Below are 24,260 nucleotides of genomic sequence, written 5' to 3'. Positions count from 1 at the left end.
TTGATCACATTATTTAAAAAATAATAAATTATTAAAAATATATATTAGTTAATTAAAAATCTTGCGACACCTTTTATTATCAATTAAAAATATTTATTAACTGAAAAATATGAAAAGTTTACTTTGAGTTTAAAAAATAAATGTACCAGTACACTTTTTATTACCTTATATTTAAAATAATAAGTTATAAAAATTCTTACTCTTACCTATTTAACACCTTTTTATTATCGATTTAAAAAATATTTTAATGAAATTTTTTGAAAATTTTAGTTTTGAGTTTAAAAATCAAATTTATCAATACATTTTTTTCAAATTTATCTATAGACTTTTTATTACCTTATATTTAAAATAATTAAAAATAAAATAAATATTATTAATTTAAAAAATTTACTCTTACTAATTTAACATTTTTCATCATCGTTTTAAAATATTTTTTAATTTTTTAATTGAGAGAGGGCCGTCAAGGGCGAGGGCGAGGGCGAGCGGTGGTGAGCGACAACAGCAGGCATTGCGAGAGGGGAGAGGAGAGGAGAGGAGGCCGAGGCCGAGCGGCGGCGAGAGGGTGAGAGGAGAGGGGGCGAGAGGAGAAAGATGAGCGGGGAAATAAAAAGTGTATTTGATTTTTTTATTTAAAAAAATATTCATTTTTTTATTTAATGACATGACATATGATGTGGCAAGTGATGTGGCGTAATAATGACGTATCGGACGACGTGTTCATCTAACTTCACTGTACTGATGATGTGGAGACATGTAAGCAGTCAAAGCTTATGTGTCACCTTTGACTGTACACATGTGCAGTGGACTGGTCAAAGTTGGGTATTTTTCAAAATAATTTGATGACGTTGTTGTTTTTAAAAATAAGTTGTTTTAAATGGTTATTTTGGTGAAATTCCCTAATAACAATCCTATCTTCTACAACGCTGATATTTTCTAGCTTTTCAATTACTCGTGGCTTTCTGGCATAAGAAAGCTATCAATTACTAGGAAACTAGAAATGTTTATCCGATTTCCACCAGGGAAGTAGACCACAGAATGCACTATCGCTTATGTTTGTCCTTTCTTTTATGTAGTTTTACGCCTATGCCCACTTTCTTGTCTTCCTTCTCTCTACCATGAAATAGGTCTTCTGTGTCTGTGATGTTACCTAACTGAGAAAAATCAAACTAGGTAGCATCACACTCTCAGAGTCACACTCAAACATCATGGAACATGAAGCAAGCAAAGTGTTAAGCTTCCTATAAAAGCCGAACCAACCTCACCATAAAGAAAAAATAAATAATGGAAGAGAATGAATCTAAGACTTCAGCAAAAGGTCCCCAAAGATGCAAATAGAATGAATCTAAGCCCAGTGTTATATATAAAAGTCATGTCTAATATTGGCTTTTGAATGTGTTTATAATAAATTCAAAATACATCAGCTTGCTCCTTCAGTTAAAACTCCAGAAGCAGAAGTGCAGGATCTCATCCCAAATTTGATTTGTCTACTTAAATTGAATGCTACAGCTGCCTGAAGTTATATATTATTATGAGATAATATGAATATGAAAAATTACTGAATTCGTTTCCAACTAGAAAGATGTGTAGATTGGTAAAAACCAAAGAACTTCTTCATTTAGTTGTTCAGATTCTTTTCCCTCGTTATTGCAAAAAATGGTTTTTTAGCCCTAGTAATTGAAACTTTTCCTTCCAACTAGTTTGTGCTTGTAAAACAAATTAATATGAAATATATACCCAATTTATACCCATTTATGTCATTCAAAAAGATTAGCTTAAAACTCCCAAATGAAAGGTTAATATGGCCTAATTAACCCTCTTCAAAATAGTTGGCAGAATAAAACTATGTTTTATCTAGTTGTTATATTTTAAAAAACCCAAAATTGTTCTATTTATAAGTTGTGTGTTCTGATGAGGGTTCATCAATATCAATATTATTTCTTGTTATATGTTTATATTGACCGTTTCTGTTTACTTACTCCTTAATTTTCTATTAATTCCTCCAATGACAAAATGATTTCTTAAACACTCCTGGCTTATGCTATAAATGAGGGCAAGCATGAGGCAACTCCAAGGTGTTAGGAATTAAACACCCTAATTCCAAACTAACGAGAGGAATAATAATAATTACAGAAAAAAAGAAAAGTAAACTAAAAAAAAACACACAAAATTTATATAGGTTCGCCTCAAGGTGAGACTACGTCCAGTCTTTTGCCTTTGCAGTAATCCACTATGAAGATGAAATAGTTTACAGGAGAAATCGCACACACTTACAATTGTTCTTCTCTAACCTCTCTTGAGACACAATAGATGATACCTTGAATGTACATCCCAAGAGAATGTGAAAATTAAAAGCTTTGACATAAAATTATTGCATTTGTGTTAAACTAAAAACATCTAGCAATCTAAATAGGGCGGGAGCAAGAATTGGAGGTGGTAGCACAGGAACCACCACTAGACTGGCTCCAATTCCATGTCTTATTTTTCGTCTTGCCCTAATGCCGTAGGTCCCAATGGGACGCGCTTGTCCTTTTGTGATTAGAATTCTTCTCTATAAATACGTGAGAGCGAAAAGATTTGTTAATGGAAAAAAAAAAGAAAAGGTTTCTGATTTTGGAGGCAGAGGGCGCAGAGCCGTGGTGTTAAGCCATTTCTTTCCCCCCTCTCTTTCCCATGGCGGCTCCTCCGTTCTGGCCCAAAAACTTCCTAGGGTTTCTCTCTCCTCCATACAATTCGCTCTTGTCTCTATTAATGTGAAGACTTGGGACTCCGCTTAGAAGATTTGGACATGGCGACCAAGCCTCCTGCCTCTGACTGTATCCTTTCATGGAGCTTGATTGGGGTTGCTCAGGTTGTTTCCCTTATCTGCTTATTTTTGGCATCTTTTTGGTTATCGTTTTGGGTTTCGTCTTCTTGTTTGATTTGTTTCGTTGATCTGGAGCCTGATTGTTGGTTTGATATCTTTTTGGTGGGTTACACTTTCTAGGTTTTGGTAGGACATTTTAAAAAGACAAGTCTCTAGCAGACTTCTACACTTGATACTGATACCAGAAGCACTATTGCTCTGATACCACTCAAAAAAGACAAGTCTCTAGCAGACGCCTACACTTGATACTGATACCAGAAACATTATTGCTCTGATACCATTTAAATAGACAAATCTCTAGCAGACTTCTACACTTGATACTGATACTAGAAGCACTATTGCTCTGATACCATTTTAAAAACAGACACAACTACACACAGTACCAGGGGGCAGCGAAAAACAACATATTACTATTCATACAGTTCTATTCATAAGTTCATATTTTCTTCTTACCGTACGTTCTTATTCGTATTATACTATTACAGTTATGTTTCCCTAAACACAAGAGTCTCTAATAGGTCCAACATGACTTCTGTTGCTACTCAGTCCTATCCGGGGTTTGACCCTAATCCCACCAGCTTACCACCACGTGCATTCCTCGCGGTTTTTAGAGGTAGCTTAACCGTACATATGATCGATGCGGTTCCATAGTTGCTTCAGCAGGGTAGAGCACAGTTCCGTTTCATTTTCTACCTCGGAGCGTAGTCGAATATTGCTAAGTCTCTAGCTTCGGTCCTATCAGGCACTATTTCAAAACAATTATATCTTGGGTGAACAGTAACCATGAATAGTAAACATGAATAGTTGAACAATAACTTTAGAATAGTAAAAACAAACACTGTGGAGATTCATATATATATGGCAAAAGTGGAACAATATAAACTAACACTGTACTAATCAAAATATTACAAACATGCGAAAAAGTAAAATATTGTCACAAATATAAAAACACAAACATACATATCCTTAAAAAAGGAAAACTATAAACTAATACACATCTACATAACTACATAGCTCTCAAAGTTATCGACCGTTCTACTGGTCGGCTCCCTCTTTACTACTCTGCCATTACTATTGTTTTGCCGGAGGATGCTCGTCGGAAATCACCTTCTTTCTTCGATCTTCAGAAAAGATGGGTTGATTTTTCGATGTCTCAATCTTTGGTGGAGCTTCGAATTTATAGTTGAAGGAGTTTCTTTCCTTCCTCTTTTGCCCTTAATTGAAGGGTCCGTGTTTAAAGACAAAGGGTAACTTTTATCTTTTTGTCTTACCATTTTGGCCTTGCATTATTGTTTTTCGGCACCGAAAACAGGGGTAGAAATGACTTTGCTTCTTATGATGTCATCATGCTGACGTACATAAATCTTTTGTAGCCGCTTTTGCTAACCATTGTGTAACCATTTTTGCTGACTTTGGTTTTGTCTTCTGCCTTGTTGGTTGCTGACTTGTCAGCTGATTTGACTTTTGACGTGGTTGCTCACTCGTCATCGGACAACTGCCTTTATGTGCACAATTCACAAGTGTGCTCTTTTGGGAAAGTTTTATGAGCCATTTTGTAGAAACCTTCATTTGTATTTTTGTTGAAGGGAATATTTTCTTTGAGGAGTTTCTTCAAGACTTTTCTGAACAGGTGCATGAGTCTCCTTGAAGCTTTTCGCGACAATCGTCAATGGGACAGATGTCTTGTAGATAAAGTTTTTCTTCTTCTGAACTAGTTGTTGCATGAGTTGTGTCAGAAGCTTGAGCCCTTGTATACGTTTGGTGTTTTCTTCGACTAGTATATTTGTACTCCCGTGTTTCATTTTGTGGACAATTGCGAGCTAAATATCCTTTTTGATGGCATATCCAGCATTTACATTTACTTGGGGTTTTCCCCTTTGGGCAATAAGTATTTGACCCTTGATTGGATGAGTTGAGGCTAGGGTATGTTCTTTTCCTAAAGTATCTCTTTCAGGGAGTATACCTAGATTGTGAACTTTGTTGTATCCTAGATTTTTTTGGAGGATATTTTCTTTGCTTATGAGAGTTGGTTTTACAACCATAAGCTCTTGTATTTTTGTTCTGGTTTGAACAACATAATGTTTGTTTATGTGCCTTACTACCTTTCTTTTGTAGTCTTTGGGCTTTACTGAGGTTTGCCAATATGTTTTGTACAAACTGGTTTCCTCTTCCTAGAGTATCTTGTACCCTAAAAGTTTCTGCTTCATGTTGGTGACTATAGCGAAGCATTCTAAATCTTTTACCAAGATCATCTGCCATTTTGTCTTTAGCAGAGTAGTCTTTTTTCTTGGTATTTTCTTCCGCAACTTCGTCAGATTCCCATGCTTCTGGTTCACTGTTTTGTTGCTCTTTTTGTTTACTAGAGGAATGATTTTCCTCTTGCACATAATAAATCGGTTGTCGACCGAAAGAATTATATTCTGCGTAAACTTTATCATCGGTAGAGGATGATGCTTTTGAAACGATCCTAAAAGCAGAAGGTTCGGGATTTTTTTTCCTAGGTGCTAAGCAAGGTGCTATGTACACTAGGTTTTTAAGTCATTCGATAATGTCAGGAAAGCCTAATGGTAATGGAGTTTTCATATTCATTAAGTAGAAAAACTCAGTCATAGAGCTATTTCTTGAAGCTTCTATTGAAGTCTTTTTAGCATAAACCATAGTAGAATTTCTTTACGGGTTAATCTCCACCATTCAACCAGATAAGCTTGATAAGTTATCTCGGTTTCATTTAATGGTCTGAGGTTTTCTCTGGTTTGCCAATTTTGATTTTTCATTGTGCGTATTAGACGAATTTGATCTAATAGGCTTTCTTTATAGATCATTTTATAAAGCTAATTGGTCTAGCTTTTGTTGAATTCTTTTAATCTTACATCTATATTTGTAGATGCAATCATTATACCATCTTAACTGGAAATTGTATATTTCCATAGAAAGTATTGTGTCATCTTCGGGTTGAAGAATCTTTCTTAATAAAAGAGTAAAGGCTAGGCCATCTCTTTTACTTTGTAGACGATCTAACAATTTCTTTCTGTAGATCATTTATGTAGGGATGTTGTCTAAATTTGTTCAACATCTTTCCATGTTCGGAATTTTCTATGAGAATTTCCGGGGAATCCTATGACTTGTGCTTGAGCTTCTTCCCAGTTGTCATATATTCCTTTTTGTCTCCCAATGAAGACAACATACCAGTACTTTTGTTTTTGTTTTGGTATTCCGTATGCGCTTGTAGAGGCTTCTCCAATTGAAGTTGTGTCTACAGGTTTGGATACGGTTTCTTCTTGGTTCATTCTTTCAATTTCTCTTTGAAGAATGATAACTAATTCTTCTAAGAATTGCTTAGATAGCATATTCTTGGAGTTCAAGTTGTTCAACCCTGATTTGATTTTTCAGGTCTTGAATAACTTTTCTCAATCCTTCTGGACCGACTCCTAAGAATCGTTCATCTCAAATTATTCTTCTTCCTTCATTGTTGTATTCTACAACTAAAGGATTTTCTAACTCTTTGAGTTTTACTTGAACTCGCAAGAGTCGATCTTTGAGTTGTCGAATCCAGACCTTCTGGAATTCGATTTGGTTATCATACCTTCTTGGCATGATATATGCTCATAGTTACGAATAGTTAATAGGTCTTACTTCTGGGTTAGACCTGATTCATTCCATTTTGGAACTCTAGGGTTGTGATACATTTGTAGATTACAAATGTTGTTTGGGATGTGATCGGTTCTGGGTGGTAACTGTTTTTGGGAGTATGTAATCCTAAACAGTAAAAAAATAAAGGTAATCTTTGGCTCTATATTTATAAGAGTTCAGCTAATCCTGTGCTCTTGACGCACCAAAGTCTAATTCTTGGCTCTAGAAACAGAAAAGAACCAAATATATTACTTGGCTCTAAATACTTAAAGGACCAAGACTAATTCTGGCTCTGCTAACTCTATGGACCACAACTGATCCGTGGCTCTGATACCATTTTAAAAAGACAAGTCTCTAGCAGACTTCTACACTCAATACTAATACCAGAAGTACTATTACTTTGATACCATTTTAAAAAGACAAGTCTCTAGCAGACGGGTGGGGTTTATGTTTGGATTCGTTAGATGAATTCTTGTGCGATATGGATCTCGAGAGCTTTGGCTTGCGGGTTCTTGTGAAGATTTGAAATTTTTTACTTCTTCTTGTTTTCTTATTTAAGGTTCTTGTTTCGTGGATATGTAAAATTTTCTGTTAGGCTAGTTATTTTTAATTCGATTCTTGAAAGGAGATTCAGTTTAATGGTTTCTTTCAGTTAGTGGTATATTCTTTGGCTCTCCGTTTGATTTTCTTTGTGCTATTTGTTTATTTGTTTGGTAATTTTAATGGGTGTATGTTCTTCGTGCGGGACATCTTAGTGTCTTTACAATAACTTTGTGGCTTAAATTTTTTTTGTACAATCTTGCACACGCTTTCTTTCGAGGAGTTTGAATTGCGGGTGCTTGTGTAGATTTGAAATTTTTTGCTTGTTCTTGTTATCTTATTTAAGGTTCTTGTTTTGTGGATGTGCAATTTTTTTAAGGCTGGTTTGTTTTCAATTTGGTTCGTGAGAAGACATTCAGTTTACTGGTTTCTTTCAGTTAGTTGTATATTCTTTGGCTCTCTGTTTGACTTTCTTTGTGCTATTTGTTTAGTAATTTTAATGGCTTTATGTTCTTCGTGCGGGACGTCTTGGTGTCTTTACAATAACTTTGTGGCTTAAATTTTTTGTGCATAATCTTTCACACGCTTTCTTTCGAGGGGTTGAATTGCGGGTGCTTGTGTAGATTTGAAATTTTTTGCTTGTTCTTGTTATCTTATTTAAGGTTCTTGTTTTGTGGATGTGTGATTTTTTTTAAGGCTGGTTTGTTTTCATTTCGGTTCGTGAGAATACATTCAATATACTAGTTTCCTTGGGTTAGTGATATATTTTTTGGCTCTCCGTTTGACTTTCTTTGTGCTATTTATTTATTTTTGGGTAATTTTAATGAGTTTATGTTCTTTCAAGCAGGACGTCTTGGTGTCTTTATGCGTACAATCTTTCACATGCTTTGAGCATAATCGAGGATGATTGTCTTGAATTGATTTCGTTAAATAATTTTGATATCGGGACCTTCACTCTGGTAGTCATAGAAACAACAGATTTATGTCAAAAGCTCTCCTTGGATTCACAACAAAGGACTCTTGAAGTAGCCGAGGTTGTCAAGAAGGTAATCTGCATAAATTTTGGTTTATCCTCTAGTTCTCATGTCTTGTACTTCTTAATCTTACTTGTCTATTGTTTCAGCCTTCTACTGACAAGTATGGATCTATATGTGGTGATGTGGCGAACGTCCAAATCCCTACGTGTGAAAGGTCGACTACTCCACTTCGTACTGATTTCATGGATCCGAATATGTGCTATGTCCCTAATGCCTATGCACCATACTACTATAGAGGTGAGTTAATGTGTCAATCTATGATGGTCCAATAAATGAGTCGGAGGATTACCCTAGATAAGTCAATACAGATGGGGTGGAGATGGCTCCTGTAAGTGATTTATGGTCGTCTAGATGTGGATTTTTGCTGCTACGAAATTAAGACATTCTGTAGAGGTTGTGTGCAGTGTCTGAGTCTTGCCTATTTCCAGTAGCAAGTGGTTACTAATTTTTCGGTTTTGTCTTTTGACTAATGGCAGGGAGTTTATGGGGATAATGGATCTCTCATGTATCACCATGGTTATGGATATGCTTCGTATGGAACCTACCCCCCAGCAGGTTCTCCTGTCCCCACCATGGGGCATGATGGACAGCTTTATGGGCCACAACATTACCAGTATCCAGCACCTTACTACCAGTCGCCAGCCCCTTCAAGTGCACCTAACCAGAGTTGAACTGTACAAGGCGAGGTTTGTACATCATTTGCTACTGATCGGGTGCCTCTTCCTGTTCACATGGCCTATGAAAACACCCATGGAATTCCTAACAACAATGTTAATGGTAGTAGCCCCACATCTATCAGACCAAACTCGAATGGCTGTTATGGGAGAGGTGTTTTATTGGGCAGAATGCTTCCTGCTGGTTAGCAGGACCCAAGATTTGGATATGAGGGGCTAAGGTCACCTGTCCCATGGTTAAAAAGACCCGTCTTCAGTGATGGGAAGCCCAGGCCAACAACTACAAGTACTTCAATGTCTTCACAATCTTCACATATTAGCAGCATCGCCCCAGCAAGGAACCAGCCACGACCTCATTAAATCTTGAATCATAGACAGTAGATCCACAACATTCAGATGGGTTTAATGAGCTTAACAGAGGACCTTGAGCTCGACATTTCAAGAACCAAAAGGGTTTTGGGCCTCATGTCACAGCAGTGAGGGGACAAAAGCTTCCTTCAAATGAGGACTCAACTATGATTCAAGAAAGAAACCAACATAATCAGGAAGACTTCTCCATCAAGCAAACTGATGCTAAATGTTTTGTTATCTAGTCTAATAGCGAAGGTGATATTCAGAAGAGAGTTAAATATGGCGTCTGGGCTAGCACTACCAATGGAAACAAGAAGCTGGATGCTGCATACCAGGAAGCCTAGGTGAAATCTGGTGGCTGCCCCCTTTCGTTTTTCCCTGCAAGTGAGATTTATATTTTGTCTAAGTGGTGTGTGTATACATCCTGCTTGTTTTTTTATATTAACACCAATGGTCAATTTGACAGTCGTGGGGAGATGTTAGGCCCTGTTGATTTCAACAAAAATTTGGGAGTACACTTTGACTTCCATTTTTTGTTGGCTTAACAAATTTTCAAGCTAATGGGGAATGGCTTCATATCTATGAGAATGCTATTGGATTTGAACCTTGTTAGGTCTGATCACTAGCCGATTCAATAGGATACCAGCTTTGGTAAATTTGAGTCAGTACCAATCCGTTTTGACAATTCATAGCTAAAAGAAAAATCTTTTGATGAATTGGTTGCTAACTGGTGGACTCATTTGCCTATCTCTGGTTCTAGGGGGTGGACTTTTCCTCTGAAGCTTGAAGGGTTAAAATTGAAGCTGAAGCAATTGTCCTCAAAATGTCATTCGAAAACCAAGGTTGAGAAATCCTCTCTCCTTTCTCATATTGCTGACCTAGATGCTGCCACAGAACAAAGGTGCTTCTCTTCCACTAAATTTTTTCTCTGAAATTCTACCTAAAATAAGCTTTAAATCTTTATTCAGTTGAAATGATTCATTGGAAGCAATGTGCCCACTTCAAATGGCTTGCCAAGAGAGTCACAAACACAAAAAAAATTGATGTTGTCACCTTGGCAAGAAGGAGGACTAACCGAATTACCTCGCTATGCATCAATAGTATGAAAAATCTAGAGAGAGAGAGAGAGAGAAGGAGAGGGAGAGTGAGAAAGAGAAGAGAAAAGAGGCACAAACTCTGAATAAGCTATTTTGGGGATTGTGCACGACTCCCAATGTTATTTATTAGGTTTTTAAAGTCATAAATTACAAAAATAACAAAAAATGCCCCTCTTACATCGAAAATACTTATTCCCATATAACTCTCATTCTACCTTCCTATGAATATAAAGATTTGTACACACACTAAATCGAGCATGCTGAACAAGATAGTGCCATAATGTAAAAAATCTGATCATGTTAAATGACCAGAATACCCTTGAGCTGATTTTCTCACAAAGTGGTATCGGATAAGGCCTCTATTATAATGGATGCCAAAGATGAACAAACTGATAACTGAGTTAGGCGCTGCATAATCTATTGTTGTTGCTGAAATAGTTGTTGTATCTCATTAGCTCCCCTTGAAGAGACAGGATCAACAACCTCTGATATTGTTTCACTGGTCTCATGACTAGTAGAGTTTGCCCAAACAGGTTTTCCAAACTTTATCCAACACCTATCAAAGTAATGGTTATTTCACCCACAATGGACACCTTCTTGGAGTTACCATCACCTCAGCTTCGACCTCTGCTTGAACTATCTCTACCTACAAGATTTAGTAATTCGTATGCTGATAAGCTTGCTAAGCATGGGGCCTCCATCCAATCTCTTGTTGTTAAGGGAGGGCCTCCACTGATTTATAACTTCTTTTACTAAATTATAAGCACACTCTTCTTCAAAAAAAAAAAAAAACTGATTGGAGGCCACTCCACTGATTTGGTTTCTCGATTCTGATTGGTAATATTTTTTTATGATGTTTGTTGGTTTTTAGGTTAGAATGAGTGGGAGGATTATGTATCTAATGGTCAACTGTGGTTACGATGGTCCGATGAACTGGACTATGTTATGGATCTAATAGTTATAATTCAAGATCTAAATTGTCACGAGGGAATGGATTTTTTGGTAATGGAAATGAACGTTCAGATGGATTGAATGAGCTTAACAGAGGACCTCAAGCTCTACATTTCAAGAATCAGAAGGGTTTTGGTCCTCTCATGTCACAGCAGTGAGGGGACAAAACCTTCCTTTAAAGTGAGGACTCAGCTGTGATTCCAGAAAGAAATCAATATAATCGGGAGGACTTCTCCATCGAATATACTGATAACAAAACATTTAGCATCTGCATACGTGATGGAGAAGTCTTCTTGATTATAGTTTTTTTTGTCTTTTTTTACCCTTTTTCGAGTCTCTTCTGTTTAGGAACCCTGTAATGGCTTTTAATAGAGGTAATTTCTAACAGGTTTCGGTTTTTTTTTCCCTTTTCGAACTTCTGTTTACCTTTATAGAACCTCTCTTGTAAATCTTCTTTGTTATCGAGCTTTTGTACCTTTTGAATGACAAGGTGAAAGGATTACAATAGAGGAATTAAAGAAGCCTTAAATACTGCTTTCCATTACTCATCATCGGGATGGCTTGGGTATCAACGTGTATATTACTTAGCAAATCAAAATCATCCAACATGCAGATTTTACTACAATGCTCCCGGTTACAATTCAATTTGAGGCCACCAAATTATACATAACAAACCCAGTATCTATTTGAGTAACCCAGCTCCTCTTCTGAATAAATTCAATCTGCACTGAAGTTGGAATGAAACAAAGGCAACTTTCTATTCGCTTGGACCATGCATTCGACCGAAAATCCATTCCAAAGAAACCTCCCCAACTCCCACGATATCTATCGAGGACGCAGATCTCGCTGCAAAAATGTAAAAGAAAATAAAGGATTAGATAACTGTATCTACAAGAGCCACCTATATCAAGAACATGATGTTAATGAAATGTGAGAACAACAAACACACAAAAAACCATCACATTCTTCTTGTTAGATAGGGTATCAAGTAACATAAAAGTAGATGGAAACAAGGGCTAGGAACTCAGATTCATCAAAGACCATGTATGTTTCGTTTAAGGATCCAAAGAGAACTGCGTCTCCATGATATGATTAATTTGGAGGAATTACGTGCATAATGGCTTGGATTACCTAGGGTTGTGGTTAGTTCATGTAACTTATGGTAATGTCTATGCTTAGTTCGGCTGCTTAACTGATGCCTTCCAATGTCTCATATCAACAAAAGGATCAAGTACAAGGCTTGCCTTATATGGTAATGGAATCGCATCCGCTACCCAAAAATCTGATTTGCTGGTTTACCTCATGGTTTTATGACTGTAGGGTTGACCAACAAATTGGCCAGGTTGACCTGGGTCTTGAGAGGGGGTAGCTTCTCGCCTTGGAAAAACCAGACCAACTTGTGACCCAATTCCCTCCAGTCAGTACGTGGGAGTATAGAGAGGTACAGCTAGTCAGACGTATGTGTCAGTTCAGACAGCAGGACATTGCAAATATACTTGGTATAAAGCTATAACTAGGATCTTCACTCATAGGGCCTTAGTTAGTCCTCTCCACATTGATGGACTCACATCTTAAGCATCTGTGTACTGAGAAAAAGTGAAATCAGCTTCAGCTTAGACCAAGTAAATAGTATGCAAACAATTGACATCAAGAACAACTAAGTTCAAGCTTACAACAGCAAACCACTAATTAAGGATAAAGCCGACACTTAGTGAGGACAAGGGTGAAGAGTCGGAAGATTACCCGTGGATTATAATGACCTTGCGTAAGTTAAAGACTTGATTCTAAAAGCTGAAACATTTCACAGATGCAACACGAATGCAGGCAGTATGACTGACATATCACCTTAATTAACACAGGTAAGACGGATTCCACTATGTATGTCTAGATGAAGGTTCCCTTAAGCTAAATTGATCTTGAAGTAGCATATTGCTCGTGAATATAATTAGACACAGTCAGTTTAAGGGACCTAGACTAGTACAAAGCAACCTTCAGATATTGGTCTATTAATGTACTTTTCATCAAAAAAATTTAAGCATGTAACCATTACCTTACACATTGAAAAAACAAAGTAGATAAAAAAGAATAGGCTTACTCGCGGGCCACGATCTGCGATTTGTTGTCTTTTGCTGCCATTTGCATCAGGCTGTGGTATCATCTCTGGACTGTCATGCTTGTAGAAAGCCTGTAAAGCTCTCATAACAAATGGACGTACTATATTCACTTCCATCGCAGAGAGATTTTTTAGCTGATTACAAGATAAAAAAGCAAAAGAGATGAGTACCAAGAACGTCATTGCCACCAAAACCCAATTATGATAAAACATGAACTATCACAGAGTTTGATAGCTTTGAAGTATCTATTGCCAAACTCAATACACGCCAAACTATATACAGGAATCCCATTTGTTAGATTTACTACAGAAGTTACCTTAAGAAATTTTACATGTTTAATCATACAAAATTAAACGGGGAGCTAAAATTTCTGAACGTGAATCTGAAACACAGCAACATGTGAAGAGGACAAACCTTTACTGCAAGTGTACGACCTGAGATTGTCTCCAAGCCAGTCTGGACCTTGTGAAACCTCACATCTCTAATGTCCTCTACTAAATTCCTAACCTGTCAAAAGAAGCCAATTTACAACTAAGTATGAGAATAATACATTCATGAAATAGAAGGCAGAACTCACCATGTATATGTCAGAGATATCATCACGAGCACTGTTATCCATAACAAACAAAATCAGATTCATCATATTAGAGCTAAAAGACAGCAAAAATATACAAATTATTTGATCATAACGTACTGATCAAATAGAAGCCTTGAAATTTCTACATAATGAAATGGTAATGGCTGAAACTCTCTTGGAGACTCTCGTTCCGCTTCCAACACCGTTGTTAATCTTTCTGGTCACAAAGTAGCAATCAGTTGTAACGCTGCAAACTCTGGTACAGGCAGTACTATTTTGTGTTTCAAAAGCCAAAGGCATGACTTGGTCTACAAAGAGTAATATAAAATAATTTGACTGCTTTGACATATGTGTGTTCTCAAGGATATAAATATTTTACCTGCTCAGAATAAGAGTATATGATAGATGGATCCTTTAGCTCAGTGACCATATGGATGGGTCTCTTAATGCAAGATCTTAAGTACAAGTCTCACAGATGTATAGGGTCGTAAGGTGTGTGCATGCAATATCCAGGAAAAGAGAAAATAACACTGTTAACGGTTTACGGAGCTGAGTTGTCTCCCGAGCATGGATATAATACCAGCGCCTGAAGAATTTTTCCCCAAATAATTATCATTTATAATTCCAAAAGACTTAGTAGGAATAATCGAAAGGACTCCTCTCTTGTGAACCTTATGGAGTTATTCATATTACAATTTCTATAGAAATTTAGTCCATTGATGCACATGTTCGTTCACAGAGCAATTAGCTTTCCCCGTATTTCCTCTCTGCATGAGCCACGTAATTAGTGAGTCACAGAAGCAAAAAGAAGCTACTCACCAACAGACATCCACTCAGGCAATCGAATCATACACTTTCCCCGTTTCTTTAGAGCTACTGCAAGCCAGAGTGGTACCTTAGTAGCTATCTGGGGAAGGAACGGACCAAAATCCCCCTGACCAGAAAAATTAACGAATAAATAAAAATCTTTCTAATAGGTTTGACAAAAATGCGGTTGAAATAGACAAGGCACACAGAAAACAACATGGAAAAAGAGAGAGAAAAACGATACTAAACCCGGGTGAAGGAGAGGAAGAAATTACAGAGATCATTTCCAACTTCTCCATCCGCATATTAGGCACAATGTCCACCATCTCGTCCTCAGCGAGAAACTCCACCTGAAAAGAAGACTGTAATTCGTCAAAAAATCATGATACTTAGAAGTCGAATACCAGAATTAACAGCAGAAAGTAAAACCGAATTAAGAACGAATGCATCTCGTGAGAGAAACAGAAGGAAACGCAAACCTCCGCCGCCGAGAAGAATGACAGATCTGGATCAGACTGTCCCGCCATTTCAACGAAATCGAAGAAGTTCAATGTTCCTTGGGAGAAATGGGAATGGGAGGGAAAAAGAGACGGAGCGCGGGACAGTAAAGAATCGTTATAGACACAAATGAGAATGGACTTTGCGCTCTCGTGGACGTTCTTCTTATGGGCCATAGGCCCATTCATCAGAGGGAGGAGACGTAAGAGTGTTGTGATTCACTGAGTCAACCCGTTATTTTTCGATTGAAATACCAGAATAGTAATTTATTAAGTATCATTTAAAAAAAAAATTATTAAGCTCTCTCTCTCTCTCTCTCTCTCTCTCTCTCTCTCTCTCTCTCTCTCTCTCTCTCTCTCTCTCTCTCTCAATGATAATAAAACTGTTTCTAGGATTTGACAGAAGCTTCAAACTATTCTCTGGTAGGGGTGAAACACAAAAAACCTTTTCAGTTTCTTCCTGCTGAAAATCGTTTAATAGTAACCGTTCCTCTTCAATGCAAAAGTCCTGCTCTGCTTCTGCAGCAAGAAATAAAGAGGGCTGAAGGACCCAGGAAAGCATTCAAACAAAAGCCAGACAGAAAAACCCAAATGGCCAACACTTGAATATATATAACCAAAGGAAATGGACTGTTAACAATCGTGTAAATCATATGTATTATAACAAACAAAATGAAAAAAACACCAATTTTCTCAATCATTCAAGAGATTGAACTCCTCCACTGCTCATCTTATGTTACATTGGCCATCATTCTCATCTTCATGACAATCTTATGAGAATTGGAATGCTTGTATTCAACAAAAGTAGGGCTCTTGGCCGGCCTATACTCAGGAAACAGGCGCCCTGATTTGTACCTCACCCCACATGCATTACAGAGGGTTTTGGGTCCCAGGGGACCAGCCCTCCACTGTGGGGTATTCTGAGATAAGCAATGGCTGCATCTCTTGGACTGTCCGTGGCCATGGCCATGCCCACTGTATTTTCCCCTCTCTTCCTTTTCTTCCCCTTCTTTCAATTCCTTCATTGGAACAATGGGTTCACTGTCTGCAACCAATTGGGTTTCTTCCACTTCTTCCTCTGCCTTCTTTGGGGCAATTAATTCACTGTCTGCCAGCCAATGGGTTTGAGGCAACAAGGGTGGGTCTGAGGTGGTCAGGAGGAGGAGCTGGTTCTGCATGTGTCTGTAGGATCCACAGCCACTCAGGAGGGTACTGATAGTTTTGGTTCTTTTCCTTTTGGTGCCTCTCGTTTTGCCTGGAACTGAAACTTCTTCTCGTTCACAGGGCTTCTGATGGCTTTCTGAGGACTCTGAGACTGACGTCCGGAGATTCTGCTGTTGGTCAGAGGGTTTTTGGTGGATTTGTGACGCTTTTGATACTGAATCTTGAAAATTATTTGGTGGTGGAATAGAGATTCCATGGCTTGAAAAGGAGTCCTCTATGAAGACAGATAGCCATTCAAGGCCGACATCACTTTCCTCCTGCAGCAACAGAAGCAAGAGCAAAAGTCAAAATTTATACTAGTTTACAGATGAAAACAGATACATGACAGCCAAAGAAATGTCTATAATTCCTCAGGCATTGCCAAAGTCACAAGAAAAGCAATAAACTAGAACAACAGAACAGAGAAGTTCAGTTTTTAGAAGCAGAGGTTCACGATAAAGCACACGAGTAATTTAAAGACTGGCAAACCATAAATGGAAGGAAAACCTTAATGCAATCAAAAAGACTTAACTCGATACAAGATAAAAAGCTTGGTGACGAAAAACAAGTTCAAGGAACGGTAACAAAAAGCAAGAAATTTTGAAGCTTCTCTTCAAGGCAACAGTGAAAAAGACTTGAGACATTTTAAGGCAAAAAATCGATAAGAAACTCATAAAAAATGAAACCCAGCTGAGCGAGAAATTCAAAGAAATGAAAATACTTGAAAAAGAACACCAAGACGGCAAGAGTACTTGAACAAAATACACTGCATGCAAGACATCCGATGGATAAAAATGCATAAGAGAACTCGAGAAAAAGAACTTAACAAAATCTGCTGAAATTTTTGGAAGAGATGAGAGACAAAAATCTAAAGGCAACCAGTCAAAGACATGCAATGACTGTGGTGAAGCTTCGTAGAACAGAAAAGGAAGAATCTTTACAATGCACACGACATCGAAGAGAAAATGCAGATGAAATGACCTCAAACAATGGTCGACCGAAGAAGAAGAAAACCAAGGCTCCTCACCTTAGTCTCACCCGGAAAGAATTCATCAAACCCAGAAGCCCCATGAGAAACGTCACGCTCTTGCAACTGCTCCGGCGGCAGGAAACCTCCAGAAAGAGACACATTCCGGCAGGACTTCATCTATAGAACCCAAAATGCCTCGAAACTGAAAACAGAGAGAAACCCAGGAAAGAAACGGAAACACAGCCTTTTCTCTAACGTTGCATTTGCCTTTCTGTGTCCTCTTCTCTATTTTTGTCGGCAGCCTCTCTCTCTCTCCCTCCATCTCTCTTCTTACTTTTTTATTTTTATTTTTATTTTTATCTGTATCTGCAATTTTGGTATGTGACGATGAAATGGTCCCATTATTGAGGGACCCTCATCGGGCTGCATTTAAAAGAGTGTCTGCTGCCTCTGCGCCTACCACGCTTTTTTCAGTGTTCTACTCATTTCACTTTTTCTCTCTGCCTTTCTTCTATCAATAAAAAGGAATCAGGATTAGACTGCAAATTTCCATGTAAAGGGGTAAGATCTTATTCTGAATCGAATCCTCGGCTAGGCTTGCAAAGACACTGCTCACATGGTACAGATTAGCAGTCGGAAAAGATTTTCAAGCTCCTGCAGGGATGAATCTGCGCATCAGAACTGGGGTAGCTGAGAGGAAACTATAATGGAGATATGGAAAATTCAAGGTCATCATTGCCAATGCCTTCAAGAGCACTTTGCCCAGATTAGAATCAAATTTGCATGTGAAACTGCTGAGCCGGAGAGACCCAATATGGTTACCGATTTGATTTCCTGAAACTGAGCACACAGTCAGCTACATTGACGGCGAGTTTCTGTGTTTAATTTCAACTGGATGATGGGGTGCTATTAATCAAGAAGCTTTATAATGCTACGGCTCTTTTCACATTGAAGACTGTAACAGACAAAATAACAAGGAAAAGAATTCTTTAGGGATGAATTGCATGAAGAAACTTCAACAAGGTCATCAATGGATCTGTAAAAGAGCTCTGGGTGCTATATTTGTATCAACTGCCATGCTGAGAGAGAGAGAGAGCTCAGAAGTTACTAGCAAGCTAACTGGTGAAGGCAGTTAATAAAGACAAGAAATATACATCATTAAATATACAGTTCATGTACATGATATTAGATCAAATGGTAATTAGATGATAGGAATTTCTATGGATACTGGAGAACCCAGAGGGAAGTACTTCCACTGATAACAAAACACATGGGGCAGACTTCGATGAGCACTTTCACAGACTGATGAGCTCCAGATAGCAATTACATGTCAGGGCTCCATAGATGACTTTGATAGGTATTGGCGCCACTCATCAGGCATCCCTTTTCTCATCCTCAACATTCTTATGGCAGTATTTGTTAGGGGAATTGCAAGGATATCAAAGTCTTTCAGAGCCTAAATGAAACAGAAGCAAACAAGAGAAACTTCAACATCATTAAGAAGCACACAGTTAACTTGGTTATAAACTATTTGTGCTTGATAATGACTTGCTGACCTTTGGGACTTTGATCAACTTCATATTTGCTTCCTCTAGGGTTTTCTGACCTTTCTTTGAATTGCATTTGGCACATGCAGTGACCTGCACTAAAGGAATCATAAATTATGTAACGTCACAGCAACAAGTGAGCAGGCCTTCGTCTGTGTATATATATGTCTGTTTTTTAAGTGACTATGTCTGTGATTTATCAGAAAAAAAAAAGTTTCTGCACAATTAATTCACACAAGTTTCATTGTTTAACAGCAGCAGAATAGAGCAAGAAGATCATAAACAGACATGAGATACAACAAAGCCATTTAAATTGTTTCTGATTGTTTGAATTCACTCAAGTTGACAGCTGAGTAGGTCAACTAAATGGCCATGATCAATCAGCTAAAGCAAGGGAAGTTGCACCACAAACTGTTCTTTATGCAAGTAATTTGATGCTGATTAAGCCATATGTATTGTTTGGGAACATTTCTACAGCTGAATGATAGAATTCAATTCTTTTTGTAACTTTAACTAGCAGCACACGCAGACCAAGGAAAGGGAGGGTTTAAAATGGCGAGTTTTGGAGGTGCCATTTATTTTTCGAAAGTCCAAGGGGGTGCCACTTTAGGGGTATTTTTTTAATTTATTTTGACAAATCAAAAGAGTCCTAAATAAATTTCCAAGCAACTGAATCAATATATGGAGAAACTCACTAAGAATCCTAGATAGAGTTTCCAGAACAAAAGATAGATGTTGGGTTCTAGTTGGAAGTCTTAGAAAGAGCCTTAGTAGGAGTTTATATTTTCTTTTGAATGTAAAAAATAAACTATAATACAGAAGCTTGGCTAGGGCAAATCAGGCAAAAAAATGTAAGGGAGGGTTATAAATTGCAGGTTTTGGGGATGCCATTTATTTGTAGAAAGTCCTAGGAGGTGCTACTTTAGAGGTGCTTTTGTAATTTATTTTGATAATTCAAACAAGATTCCTAGATTAAAATTTTCAGTGGACCCACCAATTATGGTTGAAATTATTTTTATTTTATTTTATCTTTACTGATTTTACTCGATTTGGTCAGATAGTGATCTTATCCATTTTGAATTTTAATTTTGAATTTTATTTTTAGTTTATATTTCCTGATTTTATCGGATTTGATCAGATAGTGATCTTTTGAATTTCAAATTTTACTTTTATTTTTAGTTTATCTTTCCTGATTTTATTGGATTTGATCAGATAGTGATTTTATTTATTTATAGGCTGTAACATGATGTTAAAAATAGATTTGAAGATGAATCAATAAAATCCTTGTTTCTGGTCTTCTCCCTCTCTCCCTCCCCTTTCTTCTTGTTCTTTCCCTTCTTCCACTTTCTTCTCTATTCTTCTTCTTCTAAATCATTCTTCTCAATCATGTTAAATCCGTGCCTTGTCCCGCATCACTCTCCTTCTCTACTTTTCTCTTCTCTTCTGGATCTACTCTTCTCTCTACTTTCAGCCCTCTAAATCTCCCTCTTTCACTCTTCCCTTACACTTGGCAGACAAAAGACAAGACCTTTACAAAGAAGTGTTCTATCACTTATACAAACATATTTAGGTCCCTTTTAATGTATTAAAATGGAAATTATTCTTTAATAAAAATTTGAAACAAGAATGACACATTAAATTATCTCCAGAGAATTTTGAACCTATTCATGCACAGTCCATTTCATTAAAAGCAGAGTCTCTCCACTTCTCCATATTTAATAACAAGGCTCACCAATGAATAACAGATTGCCTACCAGATTTTCCCATTTCCATTCACCCCCTCGTGAGTTTGGTAAAACATGGTCAATCGTCAAGTTGTCACTGGAAGAACAGTATCTGTTGACAACAGCAATCAACATAAAACATGCTGAGAAGAAAATAAATTGTTGTAGAATAAATGACAAGTCAAGAAATAATAAGATTCATTAATTGACCCAAAAAAGGAAAAGAAAAAAGGAGACTGCCGATTTCAAATTGCTCATGAAGAGTTGCATGAGGCCAGACCAGACAAATATAAGAAGGCTTATGAGTACAATTTTCAAGTACATATGTGATGACTTCCTGGTCAACATGAAATGAATTTTTTTGCATCCATGCTTCTCAGTTAAAACCATGCATCTATGAACTTGTCTACATACAATCCTCAAATCGTACTTTGACTAGTTTTAAAAATTGACAACATCCATAATATCTGCTCACAAAATAATATTTTTTAAAATATTATCTCAATGACTGCTCGTAGTACATTCAAAGGAAAAAAACTCACAAAAAACCCAAATTCATCAGATTCATATAATTCTAATAACTAGATCCCACAAAACTTTTAACTAATACAAGTTGAATCTATGTGAAAATTTTACTAAACTCATGATAGTGCCAAAACCTCAAAAATATCTAATAATGATGCAATGGTTTTGGGCAGTTCTTGTATGAAAGAACTGTTAGAATTTCCTCCAAATCTTTATTTACAAGAAAACTTTCAAGGCCATTTAATGTTTCACACTACAACCTCCCTCCACTGAGAACAGTAGTAAAATAAAAAATATTAACAAGTTAGAAGTTCATCAACATCATTAGAGCTTCAGAGAGCTACTTACTGACACAAATAGTGATCTCGGAAAAATATACTTTTGCGACTAAGGTTGTGTTTGATCCTCCTGCGCTTAGCAACCTGCAACAAATGTGGAACCTGAAAGCAGGAAAACCAAGTATTATCAAATACACTAGAAAGTACAACACAAACACAGTCATAGAAGCTAAAGTGCCAATATACAAGAACAGTAAATTGAGTTTATGTAATGTAGTGTAGACTGCTTGTACCCTCAGGACAGCTGGTATGAAAAAGGATCCACTGGGAGAAGATACAGTTTGATCATAATATTCTAGAACATCAACCTGGATAAAATCAGGACAGTAGCTCAAAACCAAGGGAAACACCAAAAATAAAATGGGCATAGTAACATGTTGGTACAAATTAAGGACTCCAACACAGAACCCTGAAAAACCATCATGTCATTAAATAATAGGAGATAACTGTAAGTGACGCCATCTAACCTTCTCCATGAATTCCAAACAAATAGCCCGCCTCCAGCAGACAACATTGACCGGCCTGACATACATAATCAAACGTTATAAGTCGCATATCATTAGTAACTAAAGATGGAAAATAAAGTAATCATTATTTCACAATAACAATGACTCCAAATACCAAATGAGTAGTAGTAGCTGATACTGCAATTTTTTCAGGAATGGCAGGGTCGTACTAATAATCCAGATTCACTCATAGTCTTAAGATGAACCCTATTCAAACAGATATCTGGGCTAGAACAAAAGACATACACAACAACAGCAACAGAAAGTAATCACAAAGTGAAGCTGGTAAAATAATTATTTTAATTCTAGACTGTCAAACTGCAGATCGAGAGGGAAGGTGGAGAGATATAATCTACCTTTCAGTCTTGGAAACCAAACAAAAAAGTAAAAATCTCGACGTTTTGCTCAGGTAAATAAACTAGTATTCCCGACAAAATTTAAGACATTACGTAACCACGTTTTAAAGTTTAATCACCAAACAGTTGAAAAAAGGCGCTGCTGGAAGGCCCCATCTAACGCACTAGTAAAATACTTATAATAATACTAAAGATATATTTTAATAAGACCCAACCATAAAGAAAAAACGAAAGAGACACCAATTCTATACTATTGTATTACCATAAAATGCAGCTGAAATAATCAATCAAACCTAAGCTGCAGATTACAAGAGGCAAGCCGCCAAAAACACTAATACAAGCATTTAAATCTCTAGCTGTATCACCCATCGCTAACAGGCGAAAAAAGCAGAACTAAAATCCAAATAGCGCACAAAAACTTCACCAGAGTGACAAACCTGTAAGAAATGTCCAAGACCAACCCCCTAAAACAAGACAACTCGTCCCTCCCAAACTCATCGTCGTCCCCATCGACAGCCACAACATCTATGTCACTCATTTCCAGGCACCGTTCAGAAGCACCAGACCCACTTGACTTCTTCTTCCCCACAGACCGCACCTTGTACGACCGGCAAGACCTGCCGGGCTTATCCCGACTCAAGTGGAGGACGTGAAGTGGTAGGTTTTCCAGAAATCTGAAAGTTCCATATCTGCATCGAAATGGGTCTCCGGAATGAGGGGAGAGAGAGGATCCAAGGGTCCCCTGAACTGTAAATTTCGCCATGAAAGTTGGAATCTCTCCGCAGCAAAGAGATGAAAATGAGGCGCGGAAGCGAGAGCTACCTTTTTGCACAGTTTTGGATTTTAGTTCCCGGGAGTGAAGCGTCTGCGATTTTTTCGCACTCTTTGTCACGGATCTATTGTAAGACGGAATTTTGATGAGAAACTCATCAGACGTAGAAAAGAAAAGAAACTTATTATTATTATTATTATTATTATTAAAAATAATTTGTAAATTTTTATTTTATTTTCATTAACTATTTTTATGAAAATAATAATTAAATTTTATTTTTTTATTTTTCTTTTCTAGATATTTCAAACAGACGTTATTGCGGTCAGTAATCACGCACGTGCGGGAAAGGAGAAGGGTCGAGGGTTTAATTGGAAGGACCCCACCCCACTTCTCCAACCCGGGTTTAACAAGACTCAATTATGGGAAAGTGTGATCCCCATCTAGCATTTAATGATTGGGTTGATTTTTATAATACTATTTAAGAATTTTTTTGTTATTAAATTAATTAATACATAAATTAACAAGGGAGTTGGATACTCTCGTCAGCAATCGGGCAGACCGGCAAAACATTTCTCTTTCTCGGTCTCATTGGCGGATTCCTCCTGGCAAATTCATTCGATTCCATTGAAGAAATCTCATGGCAACGGCTTTGAGGAAATTGGGCAGAACGGTTTCCATTTGTCGGAGAAGCTTCTCCACCGTGCCCCGGCCAAGAATGAATCCACGAATAGGAAGCGCATGATCTCTTCTCCGCCATTAATCAGGCTCTCCCATAGAGCTCTTGAAACCGATCCTCGGTATCCCCCCTCTTTTTTTATCTTTCTTCTGCTTATCTAAGACCATGTTTTTGCTGTTTTTTATGGAGAATTCGCTGTGGGAGGACCGGAGTTGCCGATGATAAATACGTTTTTTTGTTCGTTCTGGATTAGATGAACCACTTAGTTTCAGTTGGTCTTCTTTATGCAGCTTCAGTGGATATCGTTTATTGGATGTTCATATTTTAGTTTTTTGACGTCAATGAGACAGCCAATTTCATAGCTCCAGCTGACACAGTATTTTAATTCTCAGATCGTCAATGAGACAGCCAATTTCAGATACAGAAGCAGAAACCAATTTAATGGTGGAGGTGCATATCCTTATGTTTGACAATATGATCTCCTTACGGACCGGTTGGGCATGGT

At 37.4% G+C, this 24,260-nt stretch overlaps 3 protein-coding genes and 1 pseudogene across 3 annotated transcripts; 1 reads left to right on the top strand and 3 right to left on the bottom strand.

Annotated features, from left to right (window-relative positions):
* Positions 1-2,785: 2,785 nt before the first annotated feature.
* On the top strand, positions 2,786-9,640 carry LOC137948413 (YTH domain-containing protein ECT2-like; annotated as a pseudogene).
* A 2,008-nt stretch (positions 9,641-11,648) lies between these two features.
* Positions 11,649-15,232, bottom strand: LOC137948796 (DNA replication complex GINS protein PSF2). Its single transcript, XM_068794967.1, has 8 exons — positions 15,121-15,232; positions 14,917-14,991; positions 14,654-14,768; positions 13,952-14,051; positions 13,835-13,865; positions 13,672-13,764; positions 13,239-13,391; positions 11,649-11,989 (listed from the first exon to the last, which is right to left on the bottom strand). The coding sequence occupies exons 1-8, from the start codon at positions 15,166-15,168 to the stop codon at positions 11,969-11,971; spliced, it is 636 nt and encodes a 211-aa protein (XP_068651068.1). The 5' UTR covers positions 15,169-15,232; the 3' UTR covers positions 11,649-11,968.
* A 579-nt stretch (positions 15,233-15,811) lies between these two features.
* LOC137948936 (GATA transcription factor 7-like) lies at positions 15,812-17,867 on the bottom strand. Its single transcript, XM_068795160.1, has 2 exons — positions 17,369-17,867; positions 15,812-16,619 (listed from the first exon to the last, which is right to left on the bottom strand). The coding sequence occupies exons 1-2, from the start codon at positions 17,486-17,488 to the stop codon at positions 15,870-15,872; spliced, it is 870 nt and encodes a 289-aa protein (XP_068651261.1). The 5' UTR covers positions 17,489-17,867; the 3' UTR covers positions 15,812-15,869.
* Positions 17,868-18,415: 548 nt separating this feature from the next.
* Positions 18,416-23,148, bottom strand: LOC137948937 (uncharacterized). Its single transcript, XM_068795161.1, has 7 exons — positions 22,745-23,148; positions 21,913-21,967; positions 21,679-21,753; positions 21,456-21,547; positions 20,613-20,694; positions 18,868-18,951; positions 18,416-18,767 (listed from the first exon to the last, which is right to left on the bottom strand). Exons 1-7 carry the CDS (start codon positions 23,068-23,070, stop codon positions 18,642-18,644), a joined length of 840 nt encoding a protein of 279 aa, XP_068651262.1. The 5' UTR covers positions 23,071-23,148; the 3' UTR covers positions 18,416-18,641.
* Between the last annotated feature and the right edge of the window lie 1,112 nt (positions 23,149-24,260).

Source organism: Aristolochia californica, unplaced genomic scaffold (assembly GCF_029961685.1).
Source record: "Aristolochia californica isolate CCGP_79_NKW_82.1479 unplaced genomic scaffold, dmAriCali1.0.hap1 SCAF_13, whole genome shotgun sequence".
Lineage (NCBI taxonomy): Eukaryota > Viridiplantae > Streptophyta > Magnoliopsida > Piperales > Aristolochiaceae > Aristolochia > Aristolochia californica.
The sequence above is the reverse complement of the archived record's forward strand: the minus strand, read 5'-3'. Positions and strand labels throughout refer to the sequence as shown.